This window comes from Calypte anna, chromosome 11, assembly GCF_003957555.1.
Source record: "Calypte anna isolate BGI_N300 chromosome 11, bCalAnn1_v1.p, whole genome shotgun sequence".
In the NCBI taxonomy this organism is placed as follows: Eukaryota; Metazoa; Chordata; class Aves; order Apodiformes; family Trochilidae; genus Calypte; species Calypte anna.
Genome location: NC_044257.1, coordinates 2,472,994 through 2,491,192, shown reverse-complemented (window position 1 = coordinate 2,491,192; position 18,199 = coordinate 2,472,994). Strand labels below are relative to the sequence as shown.

The window sequence follows — 18,199 nt, the reverse complement described above, 5'->3', positions numbered from 1 at the left end:
CGTGCTACTCTGTGAGCGGGTTTATTGGTGCCGGGGAAAGGTTGGGCCCGCCCCGGCTCCTCCCTCGCCCTCGGGTTTCTCTTCTCTCGCCCTCGGTTCTCTCCTCACCGGCGCTGGTTCATCCCCGCCAGGTTCTTGATCTGCGGGCAGAGGGAGGAGGGGGTTGAGCGGTGCCTGCCCCATCCCTGGCGGTGCCTCAGGCCGGGCTGGGTGAGGCCTGGAGCAGCCCGCGAGCTGCAGATCCGACCCGATGGGCCCCAAGGTCCCGTCCAGCCCCAACTGTTCAGTCCATTCCCCCGTGTGCACAAGAGATTTGCTTTAATTCCCGGTTCTGTGCAGAAGAGGGAGCAGGGAGGTTTTCCACAAAGCAGTTTCCCAACTCGCAAGTGCTACTTTTATACCCAAAACAGTGGGAAGGATCTTTTCTCTATAACACTCTCCTACCAGTCACACCCACAGTTGTTTTTAACTAATCCCTCCCTTCCATTTAAAGTGTCAGTTCCCAAAAATTCCCGTGTGTGCCCTGGGGCTCTTTGTTAGCAGGGGTCCCTCCAGCCTCTGGGTGGGGATTTTAGGATGTTAATAGCTCATTAATGCAGTAATGAATGTTAATACAGTGAGTCCAATTACTCAATGTTTTTTCTACCCAATGCTCAAGGCTGTAACCAAGGGAAGTTGTAGGGAGTTGTGGGGACTGCTCCTTCCAATCCCATTCCTCCCTTCCAGGTCTGGCTCCAGGCTATGGACTGCCTGGGATGTGTTTTTCTCCAACTGGAATCTGGATTTTATCTCATTTCTGCTGTTTCACTGTTATGTGAGCCCTATTTTTATTCTGCATGTTTCCTTTGTTCTCTTTTATGTGATTCCCCCCCCCCAAATATGATTTTTTTCCCTATAATTTTACTAATTTCAATTAATAACGGACATAAAAACCAGTCTGGGATTCCATGAGCTACTGGTGCCTGGGCCAGAGGCTGCACTCCCCTGGGCCTCTCCTTCCCCCCAGAGGTCTCATGGCTGCCAGGCATCCAGCCCTGGCCTGGCAGAGCCCTGGCTCGGGCTCAGCTCCACACTGGGAGCAGGGGCAGGGGGGTGGCAGAGGAAGGGGCCCAGGAAGGATCCAGGAAGGATCAGAGCCCAGGACCCACCACGAGTCCCCCCTGTTCCCCTGGTTCTGGAGCCTGGTTCTGTTTATGTGGCCCCACAGCCTGTGAGGGGCTCAGCTGAGGCCTGGGGAGCTCGGCACACCTGCACTGCCCCCTCAGACATGGAGGGAGCGTGGTGCTGAGGTGCCAGGGCACCCGTGGAGCAGGGGGATTTCTCTGGTGCAGAATTCTTTCTGCATATGCAAGTGTGAGAGCAGAGAGAGGCTGAGAAATGCTACAGACATGGAACAATTCGACCATAACTGCAGAGGGATGGAGGGGGGGCAAAGCTCTTGGGAGCTGCTTCATTCAGTAAAAGATATTTATGTTCCAGCCTGTTTGCCTGGTACTGCTAAAAGGAAAATGGATTTCTGATAACCAGGAAAAAAAACTTTGCTGCTAAGTGCAATTAAAGCTCTAAAAAAATAAAACCCCAGGGAGGCCTTGAAGCCCTCACAAACATTCCTGCACACACAGCAGACTGTTTTCTACCCCAGAGAACATGCAGCTCCTCCTGCACAGACACAAAGTCCAAGATGCTACCAAGAAGTGAAGGATTTCTTGGAAGGACACTGCAGTCACCTGGAACAGCTCAAGGACAGAACTCTGCTGTGTCACCTCCCTCCCAGAGGTCCATGGAGGCACAGACCTCCTGTCAAAGGGCTGACAGAGGAAGAGATCTCATTACAAGTGACAGGGAACACTCTATTTGTTCAGATCACCTCCATCTCTCATCCCTAAAGCTCACCCTGAACCTTCAGACTTCGTTTTTTACTCTTTTACAAGTCATTCCTCCACAAAACAGCAAACCAACCCAAAAGCCCCCAGAAAGCCATCCCTACATGTGGTTACGTTCTGAGGGAATATTCTTTTCCATGCTGTCCTCAGGATTTCAGAGGACAAGGATGCTGACATTCATCCTGGGAGGGAACAGAAACAACTCTGCCCTGCTGGTTTCAGCTTTACTCACAGTAACAGCAGCTCCCATCAGGCCCTGGACAAGCGCTTCTCCAGTTGATTGTACCTAAGGGACACAAGGGGACATCACCTTCTGCAAACACTCGTTTGCTACAGAAAGGTGCTGACAGAAGCCAAGCACTGCTGACAAATGATACCCAGAAACAAAGAAGAGGTCTCCTAGGAACAGAGGTCTCCTAAGCACGGGGCCAGTCGTGACAGAGAAGGCACCAACACCTCATTTTTTGAGAAAATAACATCAGCACTTATTGATGTCACATCACTGCACTCAGGCAGTTGCTGACCCAGGGGTGTTCTTGGTGGTCTGTGTGATGGAAAAGCCAGCTCAGGCTGCACACAGAATCGTCATAGAATGACAGGCTGGGCTGGAAGGGACCTTAAAGCTCATCCATTGCCACCCCCCTGCCATGGGCAGGGACACCTCCCCCAGCCCAGGTTGCTCCAAGCCCCATCCAACCTGGGCTGAGACACTGCCAGGGATGGGGCAGCCACAGCCTCCTTGGGCAGCCTGGGCCAGGGGCTCAGCACCCTCGCAGCAAAGAATTTCTTCCTAAAGTGTTAATCCTGGTGGATAAGGAGTTCAGGGGGAAGCAGTACCTGGTTTGCTGTGCTGCCCATGTTCATCACATCAGCCACTCTGTTCTCCAGGAAGCGCCACGTGTCCTCAAAGTCTGGGGATGAGTCCTGCAGCATCACCAGTTCTGTGGTGTTGTAGACACCAGTGAGCACAGCCCGGCGTGTGTACCAGTTAAACTGCCAGGGGAGAGAGACAGAGAGAGAGCTGGGACCTGAGAACACCTCAGCAGCCAGGAGAACAGCAAGGGCAACCTGCACAGCAGTGGCACATTCCCTGCACCCTTCCCCTCTGTGACACAGTGGCTGCCACTGACAGCTGGGACCACACGTGGGGACCCAGGGCACCCACACAGGGCTCAGAAGTGTGGCACCCAAGAGTGCTGAGCTCCCAGCTGCTCTGGCACCTGCAGCAGGCAGAAGGGACCCTCTGATGGTGCAGGAGGTGCCCTTGGCTTTGGGGCTGCCAGCCAGCAACAAAACCCTCCCAGTATGAACCTGGGGAGAGGGGGAAGCTTAGTAGTGAAGAAAGGGAGGGAATAGAGAACAGGACACCCTGTGCAGATGAACCTTCCCCAAATCCTGTCACTGCAAACTGTATGCTGAAGCACCAAACACTCAGAACACTGCAGGCAGCATTGCTGCTGAAATTGGTCACACTGCAAAGATGCACAAATAACTCAAACTCAGCAGTTTTTCCAGTTGCACTTACAAACTTTTTTTTTTTTTTTAACTTCATGTGCTGCTACCACAGGGATTAACCTATTTGGCTGCCTGAAGAAAATCCTGGTAGCTCCATTCACAATTACAAACCAACAGAGTACTGAGAACACTGGCCTTGATTTTGAAAATAACAGTTGGCTGGAAAGCTCTGCACAACAACCTGGGAGGTTTTGAGAAGGGGGAAACTTTGCTGCTTGCAGCTGGATCTGTCACGTGCTCCAGACCAAACTCTTTCTGATAATTCTTCTGCTCAAAAAAACCCCTACCCAAAGTAGTACCTGAGGCATGGGCACACCCTACCCAGCTCCAGGGCTGCACTGTGGGTAACATTAAACCCCTTTACTGGGAAAGTGGGAGCAGGTTCAGCATTCCAGCTGCCCAGAAAAACTCTCCCCATCTCTTCCTGGGAGAGGCAGGGGAGCCTTTAGGACCCTCTCAGTGCAGACACCACCTCTCACACACTGATTTGGCTTTCGTATCCCATAAGGGACTTGCTGTTCCTCACACAATCACAGCTTCTCAGTTCTCTTCTAGTTTATTGCTTTAATTTTTCTGTGACCTTATTTCTCACTGCAATAGCTTCTCTAGTATACTCAGACACAAGAAGCTTATCAAAGTAATTTGTTAAAATGGTTCTTTTAGCTTTCCCCATCTCTCCCAAGATTCATCTCTCTAGAGAGTTAAAGTAATTTCTTAATTGCTTTAATTAAAGTTGTAATTTTCTTTTATTTCCTCCCAGAAAGATGAAAGCTTTAATAAGCTACTGGTATTTTTAGACAGATTCTTTCAAAGTTTTCAAGCCACATGTTGCTAACAGTGGCAGACACAGCTGCTCCCTCAGAGCCTTGTGCTTGCTCACTGACTGCTGCATCAACTGCTTCATCTCAAAATCTCAACAATCTTCTCTGTGTCTTCAAAAAAGAAAATCTAGGAAAGCAAGTCTTTTTAATTTGCACTAATCCCACTGACACTCATTTGTGTTTATTCCCACTAGCTCCTAAATCTCTTTGGAAATAAGACTACAGCTTACAAGAGTGCTGCTGAAAATGTTTTCCTCATTCAACAAATGCCTTGATTTGAGAGATGTGACCAACACCTCCTGACACCCAGCACTTGGCAGCAGTGCCCACGTGGCAGGCACCAGGACTTACATCTGTGGACTGGTCTCCAGCATAGTGCCAAATGTCATCAATCATGCTGGTGAGGAGGTTGAGGCTGGATGGGATGTTGTGTGGGAGCAACAGGATGCTCAGAGCCTGTGAGGGAAACACAGAGACATGGGAGGGGGGAGCAGAGAAGGACCAGCAGTGTTCTGTTCTGTCACCTCTTCCCTCTTGCTGTTGATGTGCCCCCAGTGACAAGTCCTCTCTGCTCTTTCCAGCTAGCACCCATCTTGCCAAGCAGCGGGGGATGGCAGGCAGGGGATGGACAGGGCTGGAGCACAGAGCTTCCCACTCATGTCCAATTCCACCACACTGTCCCTCCTGAGCTGCCTCTCCATCAGGCAGCAGCTCAGGCTGGGCTGGGCTGGCAGACACTTGTGCTGGGCCCCCACTGTCAGGGAGTCAAAGCCCTCCTGAACTTCACCTGGAGCTCAAAGCAGAGTAGCCATAGAGGCCCTCACAGAATCATAGAATTATCCAGGTTGGAAAGGAGCTCTGGGATCACCAAGTCCAACCCCTGATCCACTCCCCCAGTGGTTCCCAGCCTGAGGGGAACACAGTGCCACATCCAGTCTCTTCTTAAAAACGTCCAGGGATGGAGAATCCACCCCCTCCCAGGGCAGCCCATTCCAATCCCTGATTGTCCCCTCCCAGGACCCTACAGCCTTTGAACCTAAGAACAACATGCCAAGGGAGTCACAACCCCACTACATCCTTCCAGGACATAAACAGACATAAAAGACAGGAATATAGTCAGGAATCCTGTCTTGTGTCTCTGTAGGAAGTGCTGGGTGCAGCTGCCCAGAGCCTGACAGTGACTGTGGACCACAGTGACCCCAGGCAGCCCAGAGTTGGGAAGTTGGGAATTCTCTGATTGTCACCAAGGCCACAATTCAATTCCCATCCCAACCCAGAAGAAAGACTGGAGACTCAGATCTGAATTTCAAAGCACAGAGGCTCCTCAGCTCCCAGATCTGCCCTCAGGTTGCCACGGGACTGTCATTCTCAGCTTCCTGCAGCAGAGCAGCAGGTCTGTGTTTTCAGGTACCATACAATATGGGTGTGGGCACTGCATGGAGCCTGACCTGCAGTGACACTGCCACGGGTTATCCCCGGGGATTCCAGGTGGGTGCAGTGAATGGCAGAGAGGTTTGTGTGCCCAGAATGGCAAGAAATAGGATGTCTCCGACTGCTGCCTCCCAGAGGTGCTCTCCTCTTGAGGGGTGTGAACCATCTGAAACCAGTGAGGGTTTCATTTACAGCTGCCATGGTTTGAGTGGACCAGGCAATTTTGGGTGCAAGGATCTAAAGAGAGGATCCCTAGGACTCGGAGAGATCCGAGAGGGACAGAAAAGTCAGTGTTCCCTCCCATTTCCTGCCCATCCTCTATAATATAAAGTCAGGAGGATGGGAAGCTGACCCCTTTTTCCTGCTCTCTTCCCTGTCATTCTCCTGTGTTCCTTTACCCTCCCCCCCAAGGCTGCCCCTGCTCTTCAGAATCCACATCCACTGCAGGGCCCTCAGGCACCTGTCCCTGCCCCCATCCAGATCTGGTTTGGAATATTTGTTCCTTATCCCATGTGTTGCAGCTCTTCTCCTGTCCTGGCAAACCTGTTCCAGTTTTAGTTTCCAATTATTAACTCTTTTGTCCTTATTCACCTTTCCTCTTCCTTCAAGAGGGTGGAAGGGAGTAAAACAGCAATTCCCCCCTCTGGTTTTTGGCCTGCCCAGACTGCTGAACTGTGACAACAACCTTCAGCTGCTCTGCTGCAGAGACTACATCAAAGGCCACAGGGTGTTCACCTTACAGGAGACAAGGAGACAATCTTGATATTCATTTTATACCTGGGGCCATTTCTCAATGTATGGAATCAGCATCCTCAGTCTGGCTTCCACTGCATCTCTCAGGAACTGATCCATAGGCTTCTTCCTGAGGGAGAGAAAATCAAAATGCAAATTTAAAGTACATCCAAGTTAAACTCCATTCTCAACCTGAAAGATTACTCTCCTGCCTGCCTCAGCTATAGATATGCAAGGTACATTTCATGCCTCCAGTCCAACTCTATATCTGGGAAAAGGGTTTTATCTGTAAATTACATTTTTTACTTGATCTGTGGCCCCAGTGGCCCCTCTGCCTATCCAGTTCCCCAGGTCCACCCACAAAGGTGCCTTTTCATGCCAAATACTCACTCTGCTTCACCCAGCTGCACCAGTTTTTGTTCCTGCTCCAGCATCTCGGACAGCTTGGTGTTGCACTGAGACACAAAGTGCAGGATCAGCTCACTGCCATCACTGTGAAACATCCCTGCAGCAGCACTGGAGAGACCCAGGGTCTGCAGGGGAGAAGGGAGATGACCAGGTCATCCACTGCTAAGCAGGATCCAGCTAGGAAATAAATTGTGTGTATTTTGTGGATTAATTTATATTACTTTAAACAAAGCAACGCTGCATTAAAAAGTTCATCCTGTACATATTTTGCTCTCTTTGGGATCACTACCCTACATTGTGCTTGTTTATCTCCAACAGGGTTATTCTGGAGCAGCTGGGAGGCATTCCTGCCCACTACCATTTGCTGAGTAGGGGGCATCACCCAAGAGTGTGTGTGGGCAGCATGCAGGCCTGGGGCTGTCCCTGGGACTTCAGCTCCATCCATTTTTCAAGGGGTTTGTTGCTTCTCTCCTCACATACCTTGGCTCCCTCTGCAATGGCTTCTGCAGTCCAGCCATGCTCAGGCACAAACTCCAGGGCTGCTGTGAGGATTCGATGCTGCAGCTGCTCCTCACTCTCAAAGTCCTCAGACTCCTGACCACCCTGCCCGGTGTAGCTGTGAGAAGGTGTTGGCACAGTCAGGGGAAGGTCAGCACCAAACATCACCTGCCTGGGCTCAGCTGCTCCCTGCCTGCAGGCACACCTTGAGAGCTCCTCACTTAGCATACACCTCTTGCCTCCTCCTTCCCTTTCCAGAAAAAGGATTTTTAACAAACTTTTGCCATGAGAGAAATATTAAAAAAAAAAATAGTAAAAGGAGGGCTCAATCTAGGTGCCCTTCCAGAGCACCATCAGCCTCTGATTCCCCCTCCTTTAAAGAAAAGCTGAACTATAAGCTATTCCAACAGGGGTTATACAGTTCCAGGCACACGGACAAAACATTGTCCAAATTTATTTTGTGCAGATTTACACAAAAATCCATCAGGCTTGCATTTTGCATACCAGAGTGGTTCCCTCTGGAACACAAGTGCCATCCTGTCTCCAGAGCAGCCACTGGAATTTGCACTGTCACAGCAAACAGCTGTGGATCAGGTTGTGTCCCAGCTTCACTGTGACTCTCAGGAAAGCAAAACCTCCTGGTCCTGCTGCTGGCAGGACAGCTGTGAATTACCTGGGGTGAGGGCCCCGAGATTCCTGCTCAGGCAGGGGACCTGGACCTGAATCAAACTGCGAGGAAGCTGCCCCCGGCTCCTTCTGCCGCTCATCAGAGGTTCTCCTCAGCACAACTGAAGCGTGGAGAGGACGCTGGGGTGGGGAGAGCGGGAACCTGAGCACTGAAAGGGAAAGCGGGAGAGTGAGACGGCTCCTCTTGACAGGGGGAAACACAGAGGGTCAGGGGGAAGGAGAGAGCTGCAGTAACGCAGCCGAAACCAACAGGAATTCGTGGAGTCTTTTGTTACACCCCCAAAAAGCACAGCCCTCTGCTGAGCTCAGCTGTGGTTAGTGGGAAAAAAAGGGAAAATGTTCTGTGAGGGGAAAATGGTGCAGATGGCAGGTACTGAAAACCGAACCGAGTTTCCCAATCCTGAGCTGGACTCCAGGCAGACAAACTCCCCCCAACACCCCCTGACCCAGCACCCCCTAACCCCACACCCCTTAACCCTAACCCCACACCTCCCTGCCCCTCTGTCCCTCAGGAAGGAGCTGGGGAGGCACCGGCCCGGAATGAGCACCCATGGGTGCTGAGCACCCCGTGATGGGCCCACAGCTAACGGGTGCTCTCTAAGAATTGTTAATTTAACCTTAAATTGTTAATTTAAGGTCTGGGGTTTGGGTTTGGTTTTTTTCACAAGCTGGGGTTGCACGGCCGGTACCGAACACCCCCTCTGCTTCCCTCACAGGGCAGGTCCAGGCCCTGTGGGCAAGGGCACGGCTTAGGGGGGGTTCCGCATAGTGCCGGGCGGCCCCGCCTGAGCCCCGGGGCGGGGCAGTGGAACCAGCGCCGAACCTGGGACGGGACCGGGACCCCCCAGCAGCGCCCCCTACCGGCGCCCCGCCCCTGCCCTTCACCTCACCTTCCCCCGCCCCACCCCGCGCGGCCCCGCCCCTCCCCGCCGGCTGCGCGGACGGCACGGGCACGAGCACGGGCACGCCCCTCTCGCGCCCCGCGCGCCCCCCGCCCCTCACCCGCGCGGCCCCGCCACAGCCACCACCCCGCGTGCCGCAGGCCGCCCGCCACCGCCGCCGCCATCTTGGAAGCGGGCAGGGGGCGGTGACGTCACGGGGCGGGAGATGACGTCACGGGGCGGTCGGTGTCGGTGACGCCGAGGGCGTCAAAGCGAGCGGAGCCGGAGGGAGCTGCGGTGTCGGGAGGCGGAGGTGAGCGGGGCCAGGGAGGGGGCTCCTCCCGCTTTGGGCCGTTGTATCCTTTCTCCTCTCAAACACCTCGGGGCCGCCGCTGGGCTGGGGGGGTTCCCGCCTGCAGTCCGTGTGCCCGTCCCTCCCGCTCCCGGCTCCCGTCCCTCCCGCTGGGTCTCTCAGGGTTTGTGCCGCCCTTGCCGGGGGAGGTGTTGAATGCGGTCGGTGCCGCAGCCCCAGGGGCTGTCCCGCTGTCAGGGTCGGGGATCTCCGCAGGCCTGGAAGGCTCCGGCACCGTGGGAAGCTCCTTCCGTGCCCCGTTCTGGGCAGTGCTGTTCCTGGAGGGCTGCTGAACGCGTGTGAAATGGAGATAAGGTCCCCGCTCCCCACATCAGCTCCCGAGCTTCCTCTGCCGCGGGATGAATCCCCCGGGACAGTTCTCCTCGGTGGGCATGGCGGAGGGCCGGGTGCCACGCCAAAGCTTCCCTTTTAATTAATTTCCACTTTATGCTGGAAATACAGAGCGAGAAAGGCGTCCCTGCCGTCACCACCCCCTGCACACGCTGTGCTGGCAGCAGAGTCCCGGCCTCTCCCTGGCCCAGGGCAGGGCTCACGTCTGGAGCACCACGGCAGCTTCTTTCTTTCCTTACATTGCATCCAAAGGGGCTGACGGAGGCTGCTGGGGTAGTTTGGGCTCCAAGTGCTCTTGAAAAATCACACCCTGGTGGCCTGAAAGCAAGATGTGACTGGATTTATTTTTTTTTTTTTCCACGTTAGTCCAACAACTTAGGTATCTTTTGAGCTTTTCAGCCTTCTTCCTGGGAAAGTTTCATTTCAAATGGGATTAATATGTGTGCCTATTACTGCTGTTACCTGTCGTAGTTGCTTAGCTTGCATTCCATGGCCAGCTGTGAGATGCTACAGCCTGCAGTGAACGCCCAGGATTTCCCCCTCCTTGCCTGGCTGGCGTGAGCTGCCTTAGCACTCATTCCTCCACCCTGCTGTGCCATCTGAACTTGTCTGCAGTTCCCAGCAGAGGGCGATCCGTGACACACAGAGTCAGAGGAACAGCAGCTTAAACTCTACTCCCCCCGTGACTGCAGGCAACCGAGTTAAATTTGGTTCAGCAGATCTGTGAGCCCTGCTTTGATGACACTGTGATGGCAGTAAGGCATTATTCAGGATGTGCAATATAGTGCAGAAATCAAGATCTTGCTTACAACAGACTCTCCTGAAGCAATGTGTGGCTTGAAGCTCACTGAAGGTACAGAGTGTGCTCCCGGTGCTCTCTGTGTCATGTTAAATGAGAAAAAAAATAGGTTTGTACTGGATGAGCAGAGTGAAAGAGGCTCAGAAATTTGTTTCAGTACCTGGTGCTGCTGTGAGGACAGGTGATGGTGTGATACTATTGTGACACTTCTGTAGTGCAGATTTTCTTCAAGCTTTGTCAGAAATGCTATCTTTTATAAAGTATTAGTGCAGACAGGTTTCTGAAAACTTCACCACTCTTCCCTTCCCTCCTACAACACCACAGATGACAGGAGCTAAAAGAGCCTCTGTCTGGAATTCTGAGAAAGCCAGAAGTTCCTTTCTTTTTTCTTCTAATGTACTGTAGGAGCAAACTCTGCTAGCTCACGTCCTAAGTAGGAAAAACAAGGCAGGATTTGATGTCAAGTAGTTGTCACTAGTCTGGAAATCCAGAAATCTGCTGTTTGTCTCTATTCAAATCTTTAAACAAATCTTTAAGGAAAGCAGGTAAGTTTTCATGTTTTTGTTTTCTTTTGTTTTCTTTCAAGCATGGTTTGCAGTCACTTTGCAAAACTAGTCTCTGAGCTAGAGAGAAACTGCATGATGTGTTTGAATGTAGGAGCTTCTTAACCTGGTGTTTATGCACAGCTTGTGGGAAGTCTGTGCTGGCAGTCCCCAGAAAATAATCCTCACTTAATGAAAACAAGTCAGCACTCTCATTTTAGAGTCCCAATCTGCAGAGGTTTGTGCTGTGCTTGGCTCTCACCCTTCCTCTCTGTCTTCCCACCCCTTTCCTCTCTGTGCTGCTCTCAGGTTTGCTGCTGCTGTGGAAATGGGGGAGTATGGAGTTGTGCCAGGGCAGCGTGTGGCCATCATCTGGGACAGCACTCCCCCGGCAGAAGCCCTGAAGGATCTGGTGGAGAGAATCCAGGTGCTGGTGGGAACTGAGAACCGTGTCTGCGTGGAAAACATCAACCAGCTGTGCCAGTGTAATAATGAGCTTCATTTCCACTCTTAGAGAGTGCTTCTGTTGTGTGAGCTGACCTCAAGCTGTACTGTTTTTCCTCTCCCTTTCTTCCCAGCGGCTCACCAGGAGTCCAGTGTCGATGTGGTTCTCTCGGGTGTGGTGCCAGGCAGCACCGGGCAGCACAGTGCCGAGGTTCTGGCAGAAATAGCTCGGATCCTGAAGCCGGGGGGACGTGTCCTCCTGAGGGAGCTGGTGGTGACAGAGTCAGGTGAGAAAGTCCCCATCAGCTTCACCTGCCTGGCAGTACAGCAGTTCTGTGGGGATTCAGCTGAAATTGAGAGGTCAAGAACTCATACCAACAGTCAGAGATTTTAATTTTCCTGACACGCTAACTGAACAGCAAGGCTTTAATCCTGTGTTCCAGCTGGTCAGTGTCAGCAGTCACGCAGTCCTATCAAAAGTGATGGATAGGCACTGGATAGCTGGATAAGCTACTCTGAAAAGCTCAGTGGACACTGATCTTCTCCTAGGGCATGTGATGTTAAATAGTTGCAGATGTGTTCCTGAAGAGCTTCTGAAGTTATTTTGAAAGCAGGTGACAAATGCTGAGAGAGGCTGTCCCAGGAGCCAGCTAAGAAGTAGAGGTCCAGAAAAATGTTAAGAGTGAAGACCACTGAAGAGCTGGAGGAACACTTGAGGCAGTGAATGCAAGGTTATTCTTCTGTCTTGCACTCAGCCGTCAGTCAGACCTTGCTGGCACAGGGAGCTGGTTCAGGATGGAAGAGGGAAAGGATTCGCCACCTGAGGAGAAGCATCTGTACTGCCAGGGGTTTTGTCAGCACAGGCTGCAGGGCTGCTGAAGTGGCAGCATCTTGAAGCTGGCAGTGGCTCTGTGGTGGAAGTGGTAGCACAGGAGCAGGGGGGAAATGCTTCTGCAACAGAGCAAAGAACATGCAGAGTCTGGGGCAGGGGAGGGTTCTGTTTTGCAGAGTCATGTGTGACAGGCTGGAATTTGGTGGACTTGGAATAAAGTGCAGGTGGGACTGGTGAGAGAGGATGAATGGGTTGTGTTCAGAATATTCTGAGTCCAAGTTAAGAAGCCTGTCATGAGTTCCTGATTAAACTGGGATCTTGCTTTTGCCTATGAGAAGAGGGCTCTGGAATGTTCCATTTTTGAACGTAATAATTTATTTAAGAGTCCATGTCTTGAAAATTTCCCAAGTTTCACTTACATTTGTGAAAATACTTCGGGAGATTTTGATGTCTGGGGTGATTTTTTTTCCTGTTTTTGAGGGGTGTAAATTGGGTTGAGGAAGGTTTTGCCATATATAGAAGTGATCTGGAGCTAGAATGGCTTTGTGAGCCCAGGCTGTTAATTAAAAAGCTGCTTGTGGTTTGTTGGTTTTTTTTATTTATTCCTGCTGTCAGCTAGAAAGAACCCACTTCTAAAGCAGAGGCTTGGATCAAGAATTTCTTTCTAAAGCTCTTATGCTTCTAGGTTTCTCTTGTTCTTCCCTACTTCCTGTTTTTGTGTCTTCCAGGAAAGAACAGCAGCATCAAGACTGCAGCTGAACTCCCCACAGCTCTGACCCTTTCTGGTTTGGTGAAGGTGAAAGAGGTTGGTATGTAGTAACCTCTTCCAGAAACTTCCATGAAACATAAATGGTGGTTCCTGGGGACCTGCTGGGTGACAAGGTGTTCAGTTGCCCCAGTTTGCTCTGAATGTACGTGGATACTTTCTGCCACAAACTGTTTTTACTGCAAAGATTGTGTTTGTCTTCAGAACTGAAAACATCCATTGTCTGTTTGCTGGAATGGGTGTGGAAAGAAGGGGTTCTGCATGAGGGTAACCAAAAATTTTCACTTGCAGCTGCAAAAGGAAGCACTGACTCCAGAGGAGGCACAGTCAGTCCAAGAGCATTTGGGTTACCAAGGCAATGACCTTCTCCTTGTCCAGATAGAAGGCAGAAAGCCCAATTTTGAAGTGGGATCCTCAAGTCAGCTCAGACTTTCTCTTGGCAAGAAGCCTTCAGGTCCTTCAGGTAAGGAGTGGTGCATGGCAAATGTCTGAATGCTCTCTGTTGGGAAGCATCCCTTGGAACAGGGGGACCACACTGCGGAGAAGAGGGTTACAGTAAAACCCTGCAATGCTGGGCTTGCCAGAGTTGTTTGAACTCTGTTCACTGGGAGCAGTTGGGGCAGACTGAAGTAACTGCTGTTTCTTCCTCTGTTTTGGCTCCAGGAAAGGCCTCTGTGGATCCATCTGCTGCCAAGCTTTGGACACTCTCTGCCAATGATATGAATGATGAAGAGATGGTATCTGGTCTTGTTTGTGAGGCTTTGCTATTGTTCCTTCTCTCTCCTTTTCTAAATCGTTTCAGTCAGAAAAACATCCCCAGGGCAAAACATGCCATGTGCTGGCTGAGGTCTTGAGAGCAGGGGAGGAGAGGAGACATGGATTAGGGGGCAGAGCTGCAGCACTTTAATGCTGGCACTACAGATAGCAGCATTTCTTTGGGCATAACAGAACAATGTCACTCCCTAACGACCAATCAGTTTCCTGCGTCTTATCTGCCTGGGTATTTTTTCAGGATTTGCTGGACTCTGATGAGCTGTTGGATTCAGAGGATTTGAAGAAGCCAGATCCATCTTCCCTCAGAGCCCCATCCTGCAAAGAAATGGGCAAAAAGAAAGCCTGCAAGAACTGGTCAGTGCTGGGATTAGCATATCAGCAAACCTCTTAACTGTTAGTTTAAACCCTTAGGGTTGAACAGTTTTAAAAGATTGTTGACACTTTGCTGTTCCTCAGAGCAGAATTCTTTTGCTTCACGTCCTTTTCATACCTTAAGTATTTGAATTTAAATCCAAACAGAAAGAGAACTGACTAGCCATGCCAAAACTGCTACAGTTCACCACACTGATGTGACCAGCAGCCTTCCTGAAGGTGGCTACTTAGTTTATGCAACCTTAACTAAAACCCTGGTTCCCTAGACTTCATATCTGGGAATAGCACACAATTTCCCTCTCAGTTGAAACCTGAGGAGTAAGTTGCAGCACTTGTTACACAGGCTGTGGTATTGAAGAATAGAGGGAAGAGCTTGAAAGTTCCAGTGTCAGGTGTGTTGTGTGACAGTGGGAGCTGTTGCCCGTGAGTGGGGCTGGAACAACTGTTGGTGACTCACAACCTTTAAGCAGAAAGATGCAGGTGGCTTCTTTATTTTTCTACAGCACGTGTGGTCTCGCTGAAGAGCTGGAACAGGAGAAGAGGAGCTCACAGCCCAAATCTGCCTGTGGAAATGTAAATAGTAATTTTTGTTTCTATACTACGGTTGGTGGTACATGATTTGTGTCCAAGAACTGTGTGCTTTGATGACTGCTCCTTGAGCTGGCTGACTGCTCCCAGCTTTCTGCAGCTTCTGCTGGGCTGCAGCCTGCTACCCTGTGCCCTCATGCTCACACCAGTGTGTGCTCTGCTCCAGCCCAGGTGCTGCTCTGCTAGGAGTCAGGCCAAACAGCAAGCCTGCTCTGGTACTCACCAGGGCTCTGCTCAGGAAAGTCACCAGATGGGGGCCCAGGCAGCATCTGCTGGGGTGGATCTTGATTTTCGGCTCCCCAGTCCAAGAGAGAGAGGGATCTACTGGGGAGAGTCCCATGGAGAGCTGTGAGGATGATGAAGGGACTTGAGCATCTCTGCTAGGAAGAAACTGAGAGCCCTGGGGCTGTTCAGCCTTGGGAAAAGAAGGATGAGAGGGGATCTTATTAATTTTTATAAATATCTGAGGGGTGGGGGGCAAGAGGAAGGGGCCCAGTAACAGGACAAGGAATCATGGGTTTAAACTGGAACATAGGAAGTTCCACTTCAACATGAGGGGGAAACTTCTTTCCTGTGAGGGTGAGGGAGCCCTGGCCCAGGCTGCCCAGAGAGGTTCTGGAGTCTCCTCTGGAAATCTTCAAACCCCCCCTGGATGCATTCCTGTGTGGCCTTCCCTGGGTGATCCTGTTTTGGCAGGGGGGTTGGATTGGGTGATCTCCAGAGGTCCCTTCCAGCCCCTCACATTCAGTGATTCTGGGGTCTTCCCCATGAGCACAGGGCCCTGCACAGCCCTGCTGAACAGGCATGTTGGGGAGTGTACAAGGGAAGCAGTTTCTGTGCTGCTACATGCTGAGGAGCACAGCATGCATCAGTGAAAACTGAAAGTTGACCCTGATGACAGAAGGTGCTTTTTTTCCTCTTGCCAGTGCTACCTGGGAGATGCGTTCCGCTGTGCCAGCTGCCCCTACCTGGGGATGCCTGCCTTCAAACCTGGGGAGAAGATTCTTCTGAAAGAGAACCAGCTGCATGATGCCTAACAAAGACATCTTGGGATGTCCTGTGAAGGACTTCTCTGCTTTTCCATCAGTCTGAGGTTCTTGCAGTCCTCCTCATCCTCAAAAACTCAAGTTCTCTGGCCAATATTCCTGCTGGGGAGGGACACTGCTGTGAGCTCATAATTTGTAATCAGTTTTGGGCTACCAGATAATCTTTGGTGACAACTGGTGTGGTGTTAGACTGTGTTAGACTTTGCATTGCACTTGGTTTTAGCTGGCTTGCCTTGATCCTGGGACACTGACCATCATCACGGCTGTCCCACCAGCAGAGGGGAGTAGAATCAAGTGTCAGGCTGACTTCGGGTGCCTGTGGCAGGGTCTGTTCTTCTCCCTGCCTATGTAGTACAGCTGTAATTTGCCTTGGTTTCCCTGATGAATCAGCAGCTCTGGCTCAGCTCTCCAGGTGGCTCTGAGCTCCTGCCCTGCTTGAAATTCGAACCAGCAGCTCTTTACCCCATGTTGCAAGCCAGGAGCTGTGAGTACACTTACCAGTACCTACTCTTTGCAGATTATGTGAACTCTTGTTCTGGTAGGCACGATGAATTTCCAGGTGCTTTGCGTTCCTGCCATTGATATCCCCTGCCCCCACCCAGTTCCATCCAAAATGACAGAGTCCCACTGAGAAAACTCCTACCCTTAAGGCAGGGAGCAGATTTAAGGAGATGTGTCTTGTCTCCCAGACCCTTTTGTCTTGCATGAGCTGGAAGCACAGAATGGCTTAGGTTGGAAGAGCCCTTAGAGATCATCTGCTCCAACCTCCCTGCCATGTGCAGGGATGCCTCTCAACTAGACTAAATTGCTCAAGACAAGGGAAAGCTGAGACTGTCACCTCTCCTGGTGGTTACCAAGTGAGTTACCTGCAGTGCCCAGTAAGTAAGAACATAGCAATAACTTGATTTCTAGGTGATCTGTGGTCACCATCTGCTCCTGCTCTGCAAGATACTGGTAGCTGTTTATTTGTGTAATTAATAGTGAAGCATCTTCCCAGGTGTTAGATGCAGGAGCTGTTGGAGGGAGAGGAGGCAAAGCCAGTGTCCCATGCTGCTTTGTTTAGAGCTCTTGCTCTGCAGGATGCCACTGCTTGGTGTGCCGAGTTACACACTTGCCTCATGGTTGGAGCTGGGATGAAAGGCTGTTCTTGAAATAAAAGTGACCAGTAGTAAAGTATGTGTTTTAAGACTGATATAAGTGATGTTCTAAGTGCAGTCCTCCTTCCATCAGCAGGATTCCACAGCCAGGAGGCTCTGAGGCTGCTCCCAGGGCTGGTGTTGAGGCTGGAGCTGTCAGTGGAGCTGGTCACCATACTGCCACCCTCCCAGCAGGGTGAGTGCCGGGCCAGGTACTGGCACAGCTTCTCTGCCCACAGCTCTGTGGCAATGGCCATGGGCTGCCACACAAAGGTCTCTGCACTCCCTGGCAGGCAGCTCTGCAGCTCCTGCACCAGCACCTCCTCATCCAGCCCATAGCTGCACCAGCAGGTCACAGCCTTGCCCTCTACCACAGCCAGGTCCCAGCAGTCACCCTGCAGCAGCCTCTCAAGTGCCCATGGCACCCACAGCAGCAGAGCTGTGATGTGAATTGTGGCACCCTGGAAAAAGTGTGCCCAGAGATCCAGAGGGAACTCCATCACCTGAGACCGAGGCACTGACTCCGCAGCCTTCTGCTCCCCTTCAGCCCATGGCTCTGCAGGGCCTGGGATGTCAGACATCAAATAATCATTATCTGACACAACGGAGAATGGGGTGGTTGTCTGGGCCCTGCACGTGGGGCAGGTTGGGTTCTGCTCCAGCGGGGACAGGCAAGACATCTCCTCTCCATCCTCACAGCTGAAGGAGCAGCTCCAGTGTCTCAGTGGCCATGCTCTGTGGGCAGCAGCTGGGACGAGGAGCTGCCCCCTAGCGTGCTGTAAAAGGGAGAGAGGCTGTGGTCACTCTGTCCCAGGGAGGGCAGAGCAGGAAGATGTGCCCAGGTTCCTCAAGAAGGACACCCTCCCGGCCTCACGGTCTCCCCAGCATTCCCAGGGCCATGCTGGTGCTCTGGGGCTGGCAGAGCCCTGAGCCCCCTCACTCACCTCCTGCCTGGCCTGGGAGGACCTGTCCCCACTCAGCTCACCTCCCTGCTGCAAGCACACCCGTGGGGCCCAGCTGCCCAAACAAGGCCAGGGAGACACAGGGATGGCTCTGGGATGGGCTCTGCCAACAGCAGCCCCCAGATCACTACCAGCTGCAGGAGAAGCCTCACTCAGCCCTCCAGACCTCACAGGCACACTCAGTCCTTGTCCAGGCACAAACCAGAGCGAGGCACCTGAAGAGAAGCAATGAGGGATGTGATGGAACCATAGCCCACCTGCCCCTGCAGCACCTGCCTGGGCAGTGATGTGGCCATCTTCCAGGGAAGGACTGTTCCCATTATAAAACCCACCATCCTTACAGAATCATCAAATCACAGAATTGCTTGGGTTAGAAAAG

At 51.8% G+C, this 18,199-nt stretch overlaps 2 protein-coding genes across 4 annotated transcripts; one reads left to right on the top strand and one right to left on the bottom strand.

Annotated features, from left to right (window-relative positions):
- Window positions 1-5: 5 nt before the first annotated feature.
- Window positions 6-9,076, bottom strand: COQ9 (coenzyme Q9). Its single transcript, XM_030458062.1, has 9 exons — window positions 8,978-9,076; window positions 7,962-8,124; window positions 7,271-7,406; window positions 6,773-6,915; window positions 6,428-6,512; window positions 4,571-4,675; window positions 2,721-2,876; window positions 2,116-2,169; window positions 6-140 (listed from the first exon to the last, which is right to left on the bottom strand). The coding sequence occupies exons 1-9, from the start codon at window positions 9,039-9,041 to the stop codon at window positions 105-107; spliced, it is 942 nt and encodes a 313-aa protein (XP_030313922.1). The 5' UTR covers window positions 9,042-9,076; the 3' UTR covers window positions 6-104.
- On the top strand, window positions 9,076-16,914 carry CIAPIN1 (cytokine induced apoptosis inhibitor 1). 3 transcript variants are annotated; one of them, XM_030458065.1, is made up of 9 exons: window positions 9,076-9,169; window positions 11,210-11,385; window positions 11,479-11,631; window positions 12,905-12,981; window positions 13,234-13,396; window positions 13,606-13,679; window positions 13,955-14,070; window positions 14,592-14,661; window positions 15,603-16,914. In XM_030458065.1, the coding sequence occupies exons 2-9, from the start codon at window positions 11,229-11,231 to the stop codon at window positions 15,711-15,713; spliced, it is 921 nt and encodes a 306-aa protein (XP_030313925.1). In that variant the 5' UTR covers window positions 9,076-9,169; window positions 11,210-11,228; the 3' UTR covers window positions 15,714-16,914. The 3 variants fall into 3 exon arrangements, with proteins under 3 accessions (XP_030313925.1, XP_030313923.1, XP_030313924.1); XM_030458063.1 differs by having other exon boundaries at window positions 13,234-13,405; XM_030458064.1 differs by lacking the exon at window positions 9,076-9,169 and adding an exon at window positions 9,315-10,412 and having other exon boundaries at window positions 13,234-13,405.
- Window positions 16,915-18,199: the final 1,285 nt, after the last annotated feature.

What these genes read in the sequence shown, in the direction of transcription:
- COQ9 (XM_030458062.1), bottom strand. Translation starts at nt 9,041, where the DNA reads ATGGCGGCGGCGGTGGCGGGCGGCCTGCGGCACGCGGGGTGGTGGCTG. An exon ending in GCTGTGGCGGGGCCGCGCGG is followed by an intron (nt 8,125 to 8,977) that starts GTGAGGGGCGGG and finishes TTTCCCTTTCAG; the next exon opens with TGCTCAGGTTCCCGCTCTCC. An exon ending in TCTCGGGGCCCTCACCCCAG is followed by an intron (nt 7,407 to 7,961) that starts GTAATTCACAGC and finishes ACCTTCTCACAG; the next exon opens with CTACACCGGGCAGGGTGGTC.
- CIAPIN1 (XM_030458063.1), top strand. Translation starts at nt 11,229, where the DNA reads ATGGGGGAGTATGGAGTTGTGCCAGGGCAGCGTGTGGCCATCATCTGG. An exon ending in CATCAACCAGCTGTGCCAGT is followed by an intron (nt 11,386 to 11,478) that starts GTAATAATGAGC and finishes CTTTCTTCCCAG; the next exon opens with CGGCTCACCAGGAGTCCAGT. An exon ending in CCAAATCTGCCTGTGGAAAT is followed by an intron (nt 14,662 to 15,602) that starts GTAAATAGTAAT and finishes TCCTCTTGCCAG; the next exon opens with TGCTACCTGGGAGATGCGTT.